The following is a 7,008-nucleotide window of genomic DNA, read 5'->3' as shown; positions in this document are numbered from 1 at the left end:
ACCAAGCCAAAATCTTTGAAATGTAAAGCCACAAAAGGATTCTTGGTAGAAAGCTGTAAAGAGGAGCTCCATTGCAGAATGAGAGAGAGTAGAACAGAATATACTAGAACAGAAGATTTAGATGAGGACTGGAAAGCCTTCCATTCAACTGTCACAAAAATTGCAGAGGAAGTAGTCCAATGTAAGACATCATACGGTAAAAAGAAAAAGCAAACACCCTGGTGGACAGAAAAGGTCAAAGAAGCTGTCAAGATAAAAATGAGAAAATTTTGGAAATTGATAAGAACAAGGCAAATGGACGATAGACTATAATACATTGAAGCTAGAAGAAAAGCGGAGAGTGTAAAAAAGCAGGAAAAAGATAAAACATGGGAGAAAATTGGAAGAGATCTTGCACAGGATTTACTAGGAACTAGAAAGCTAATTTACAACTTGGCTAAAAATCACAGAAAGAACTCAGAACCACCATCATATGCTGTTATAGATGAAAATGGAGAAGAGCTACGAACAAACGCCGAGAAAATTGACAGTAGATGGAAAAACTACTTCGAAAACTTGTTGAATATACCAAATAATGTAGAACAAAATGATCCAGAGTACAATGTAGAGGAACTCTTAGAATCGGACGAAGATCTAATTACCGTTGAAGAGATAAAATCATCATTAAATCGAATGAAAAATGGTAAAGCAGCAGGAGCAGACATGATTCCATCTGAGATTTTAAAAAACATCGGGGAAGATGAAATTCTATGGGTAAAAGACATCTTCAACAAATGTTGGAATAAAGGAAGAGTACCTAAAGACTGAAATAGATCAATAATATGCCCTGTATATAAAAACAAAGGAGACAAAATTGACTCTAAAAACTACAGAGGAATAACCTTAATACCACATGTAGCAAAACTTTATGAAAGAATATTAGAAAAGAGATAAAGGGGTAAAGTAGAGGACAGCTTCGACGAATGGCCATATGGTTTTAGACCTGGAGGATCTACCATCGATCTAATTTTGGCCTTAAGAATGCTTCCTGAGAAAAACTGGGAATGAAATAGAAAAGTTTATTTAGCTTTCGTCGACCTGGAAAAGGCATTCGATCGGGTTTCCAGAAAGATCTTGTGGTGTATCTTGGATAAAGAAGAGATAACATTCCTCCCAAACTTAAAAGGGCAATAAAAAGCACGTACATAAACGATGCATTCCGCGTTAAGACCCAGCAGGGAAATGGGGAATGGTTCAGTATAACTTGAGGAGTAAAACAAGGAAGTGTGCTTTCCCCAGTATTATTCATCATTTTCATGGACTATTGCGGAAAGTTAGTGACGAGAAGAGCGGAAGGAGAAATATTTGGCTACGCAGATAAGCTGGCATTGATAGCAGAAACTGAAGAAGTGTTACAGAGGCTCATTTTAGTTTGGAATTAATAATTGTCAGACAAAGGTACGAAAATTAATAAGGGAAAAACAGAAGTTATGCTGCTGAGTAGAAATCAAGAAGACATGGATGTGAGATTAGGAAATACAATTTTGAACCAAACAAATCAGTTTAGATATTTAAGAGTAGTGTTCGGCACAGAAAATGACACTTTGATTGAGATGAATAACAGAAAAGTAAAGACCATCTTATATACGAGTATACTACGACCTATATTTACATATGGGCACGAGGCTTAGTCGCTTACCACCAAGGTTGAAAATAAAATTCAAGCAACAGAAATTAAAGTTATAAGATTAATATGGAATGTCACCAGAAGAGACAGAATCCGGAATGTTTCCATCAAACAAGAATTAGGAGTGGAAAATATCTTAAAATTAATTAAAAAAGGCCAACTACGATTGTTTGGTCATATGAAAAGAATGAACATCAACAGATATCCAAGAAAATATCATGAGTGGAGACCTGAAGAAACAAAAACAATAGGTAGACCCAGAGTGAGGTGGAGGGACAACATTAGTAGAGCAGTGGAAGCCAGGGAGAGAATCTTGAAGACAACGAACACCAGCATTTATATGAGGACAGGATCAGATGGAGGGTCTACATAAGCTAGAATGACTGACAAGCTTTAATGCTTAACAGGAGACTGGTAAGAAGGTAAGACACACACACACACACACACACACACACACACACACACACACACACACACACACACACACACACACACACACACACACACACACACACACACACACACACACACACACGCACGCACACGCACACACACACACACACACACACACACACACACACACACACACACACACACACACACACACACACACACACACACACACACACACACACACACACACACACACACACATACATACATACACACACACACACACACACGCACACACACACACACACACACACACACATATATATATATATATATATATATATATATACATACATATATGTATATATATGTATATATATGTATATATATATATATATATATATATATATATATTGCAGTAGACGAAGTATCTCATATACAGGATATTTCTGGACCTATTTCTAATTCTGGTTGAATAGGCGATTGGAAAACTAAGATGTCGTGGAGTTCTTTCATAATGTAAAAGCGGTCGAATGAGGGGAAAGCAGTTGTTAAGATGATGAGAGTAGGTAAGGCACCTGGGATGGGTGAGTGTCATGCAAAGTGTCTAAAAAAGGGAGGTGTAGTAATGGTGGACTGGCTGGTGAAGTTATTTAATGTTTGTTTCAAAGATAGTAGAGTGTTGTAGAACTGGAGGAGTGTCTGCATAGTTCCACTTTACAAGGAAAAAACGGACAAGTGTGAGTGTAAAGTTTCAGAGGGGTCAGTTTGTTGAATGTAGCTGGGAAGGCTTGTGGGAGGGTTTTGATTATTAGGATTAGGATAGGAACAGAGGAAGTAATTGGTGAGGAACAGTGAGGGTTTAGGACAAGTAGGGGTTGCGTGGATCAGATTTTTGTAGTGAGGAAGATATGTGAGAAAGCTTTGAATAAAAGGTAAGGATGCTTTTTGGGGCTTTACGGATTTGGAAAAGGCTCATGGTAGAGTAGATAGGATTGCACTGTGGGAGGTATTGCAGATACATGGGATAGGATAAAAGCTTTTAAGAGCAGTCAGGAGTTTTTACGGGTGTAGTAGATCCTGTGTAAGAATTAGAAATGGAGAGATGGAGGGGTTTAAGATAAAGTTGGGACTTCATCAGGGATGTGTTATGTCGCCTTTGCTCTTCAATCTATACATGGATAGGGTGGTGCGAGTGTAAACGCGAGAGTAATGGGCCGAGGACTGGAGATGGTTACAGAAAATGGAGAAAAATTTGAGATAGGCCAGTTGCTGTTTGCTTACGACACTGCGCTTTTGGAAGGAAAAGGGAAAGTGAAGAAAATGTGGATAAAAGTAAGGCGATGAAATATACAACGGGAAAATGTAGCTGCAAATTGGAAGCGAGTATTAAGAGAGACTAGAGGATATGTATAGTTTTAGGCACTTGGGTGAGAATGTGGCGGGAAATGGAGCAGTGGATATGGAGATACAATGTAGATTGAGAGAAAGCAAGTAAATGCCTTGGGGGAACTAAAAAATCTAATGAGAAATAGACATTTGGGAATGGATGCTGTGAAGTTGTGATTATGCCGACAGCAATGTACGGGGCAGAAATATGGAACATAAGAGAGGAAGAGAGAGAGGAGTTTGAATGTGTTTTCGATGAGATGCCTGACAAGTATGATAAGGATTACTAGGCTGGATAGAGTGAGAAAAGAAGAGTTGAGGAAGAGAGCGGTGGTGGAAAGAGAGTTGGGAGATAGGGTTGATGAAAAAGTATTAGGATGGTTTAGACACATGGGAAAAATGGGTGAATAAAGACTAGTAAAAGACGTGTAGAAGGCAGAGGTGGAAGAAGTGAAGAAATGAACATGATGGGGAAATCAAGGATGAGATGGATGGACGGGGTAAAAGGGGCATTAGGAGAGAGGGGAATGTCTGTTGAAGAATGACGGGAGAAAACAGAAGATAGGGGTGATTAGGGAATGGTTGTGTATGGATGATACTGTGATGAATGAAAGGAAGTGGGTTGGGTATGAGGGTGTGAGGGAGTATGCTTGAATGATATTTTGATGCAGGCCGAAGGGATTTTTCCGCGTTTTTTCTTTTTCTGGATGAAACGATGGAGAGGGGGGTCGCTGATTAATCGGCTACTTCTCCTCGCCGGTTCCTCATGCAAAGAAAAAAAAAAATAGGAAAGAAATCCCTCCCAGCTGCGTCAAAATATCATCCACATATAAGCACCCCCAACTCCCCATCTACCACCTCTCCCTTCAAAGCTTAACACAGCCACTCCGCACTCATCCTATCACGTACCTTCTCTCTTCCTTGCTTAACAGACATTCCACTCTTTCTGAACACCCCCTTCATCCTATTCATCCATCTCATCCTCGATCGCCCCCTCAAATTCACTCCCTCTACCTCTGCCTTCCAAACCTCTTTTACTAATCTTTCTTTACTCCTTATTCCCATGTGTCCAAAGCATCCCTATGATATTTTATCAATACTATCTGCCATATCCTTATCCACTCACACTGTACTCCTCATCTCCTCATTTCTCACCTTGTTGCCCCTACCATTCTTCTCAGATATTTCATCTCAAACATATTCAAACTTTTCCTCTCTGCCTCATTTAAATTCCAAGGCCCTGCCCCATACAAAACTATCGGTACAATCACCCCTTTATAAAATCTCCTCTTTGATTCCATTCCCATATGCCTATTTTTTTTTATTACATTTCTTAATCCCTCAAGGCAATTACTTGTTTCTCTCAATTTACAATTTAACTCCACCTCCGCCCCTCCATTTCCTGCCACATGCGACCTCAAATACCTAAATCTATTCACTTCTTCCAGCATCTCTCCTTTAAGACTTACTTCCAACTCATTGCAATACTCTCCTCTTGTACATCACACCACTTTGCTCTTACCCACAATTACCATAAATTTTCTCCTATTGTATACGTTCCCAAACTCCGTCTCTAACTCCCTTAATACCCCCTCTGATCCTCCTATAAGTACATTGTCTTTACTAAACAGCAACTGGCTCACTTCTCACTTTCTCATTTTCTTTAACCATCGTCAATTCCCTGCCAATTACCTTTGGATTTACCTCCCATACCACCATATCCATGCACAAATAAAACAGCCATGTCGACATGACACAGCCCTGGCGCAGTTCATACTTTACCTCAAGCCACTCGCTCTCTCCATTCCTAATTCTAACACGGGATCAACTATTCTTGTAAAAGCTCTTGACTTCCCTTAACAGCTTTCCCCTAATCCCACATATCTACCAAATCTCCCACAGTACCTTCCTGTCTACCATATGATAAGCCATCTCCAAATTCATAAAGGCCCCAAATAATTCTTACCTTTTGTTAAAGCTTCACATATCTGCCTTGCCACAAAAATGTGATCCACGCAACTCCTACCTTTGCTAAAACCATACTGTTTCTCACCAATTACTCCCTTAGTTCCTCTCCTAACACTCTCAATTAAAACCTTCCTATAAGCTTTTCTAACTATACTCAACAAAATAATCCCTCTTAAATTCTACACTTACACTTGTCCCCCTCCAGTCCTACGACATTCTATTCTAAATTAGACACACATTAAACAGCCTCACTAGCCAGTCCAGTTTTACTGTACCTCCTTTCTTTGGGCACTCTGCATGACACCTATCTAAACCAGGTGCCTTAACTACTTTCATCGTTTTCAGAGCTACTAACACCTCATCTTTATTTCTCCTCCATTTTTCTCTCCTATCGCCGTAATTTTCTTAGCGTCTTCCATTGCTAAGAAATCACCAATCCCTCCCAATCCACCTCTACATTCAATAACTTTTTTCTAAAATATTCCGCCCATCTTCCCCTTATCACCCCTTCTTCCTATATGATCTGTCAATCTGCGCCTTTCATCTTTTCTTTTCTACTTCACTTAGGTCCGCTTACTCTTTTAATTTCGTTTCAAAACATGTCTTTATTGCTTTCAAAAAGTTCTGTCATACTTCTCCCCATTTTACATCTCTCTTTTTAGCCTCCATTATCTTTAGTTTTCCTTCACTCTTTTTTATTTACATCTCTCATATTTCTCTCTCGTCCTACTTTGCAGCCAGTCCATGAATGCTTGTTTCTTCTCTTCTACCACTTTCTTCACTTCATCATTCCACAACTCACTACCCTGTCTTCTATTCTCTCCAATCCTTTTTGTTCCACATACCATCTTTGCAACCTTGTCACTTCCTCTTTGAAACATCTCCATTCCTCTTCCATTCCCTCACCACCTCCCACACTTCTCTCAGCTTCTCCTTGTACGCCTGCTTTTATTCCTTCTCATTTAGATAGTTTGTTCTAAGCATCTCTCTACCTTCCACCCTTTTCCTCTTTCTCCATCTATTCTCCACTCTCACCATAAATTATCAAATATTCCCCTACTCTCTCCCTTAAGAACATTGACATCCAAAATCCTTCCTACTCTTTCCATGGGTACCACTACATAGTACATTAATGCTTTATCAACCACACTTTCGTCCACCACCCTCTCCCATTTGTAATCGTGCTTGAATTTCTTCCTAAGCACTGGGATAGCTATCATCAACTCTCTAAACACATTCCACCATTAACTCTCCACTATGATTTTTACCTGGCACTCCACACTTCCCAACAACTCCATCTATTGGTTCATCTCCTACTCTAGCATTAAGATATCCCAATGCTTCTACATTGACATTCCTCCCAAAACTCCCTACGCACTCATTTAAATCTGTCAAAAAAATCCTCTCTTTCCTCTACATTCTTCTCACTACCAGGCCTATATGTGCTTACATCTCCCTTCCCAGTTTCGCATTTATCCACATTAACTTTGAAGAAACCTCTTTCCACTCCACCACACACTTACCTATCTCTTTACTCACTAGTAAAGCCACCCCATCCCTCCCTTGCCCCCTTCTCACTCCCGACCCAATCC

General features: G+C 39.8%; 1 protein-coding gene across 1 annotated transcript in view; it reads left to right on the top strand.

Annotated features, from left to right (window-relative positions):
* LOC143037328 (uncharacterized) overlaps positions 1-807 on the top strand; it is a 4,926-nt gene extending 4,119 nt beyond the window's left edge. Inside the window, exons 2-3 of the mRNA XM_076205464.1 lie at positions 1-181; positions 323-807. The exon at positions 1-181 is cut by the window's left edge and continues 32 nt beyond it. Of these exons, the coding sequence (XP_076061579.1) occupies positions 1-181; positions 323-807 (666 nt within the window). The remainder of the gene's footprint in view (positions 182-322) is intronic.
* The last annotated feature ends 6,201 nt before the right edge of the window (positions 808-7,008 follow it).

This window comes from Oratosquilla oratoria, chromosome 22, assembly GCF_046742065.1.
Source record: "Oratosquilla oratoria isolate Oo_2021 chromosome 22, ASM4674206v1, whole genome shotgun sequence".
In the NCBI taxonomy this organism is placed as follows: domain Eukaryota; kingdom Metazoa; phylum Arthropoda; class Malacostraca; order Stomatopoda; family Squillidae; genus Oratosquilla; species Oratosquilla oratoria.
This window is presented reverse-complemented; position numbering and strand designations above follow the sequence as displayed.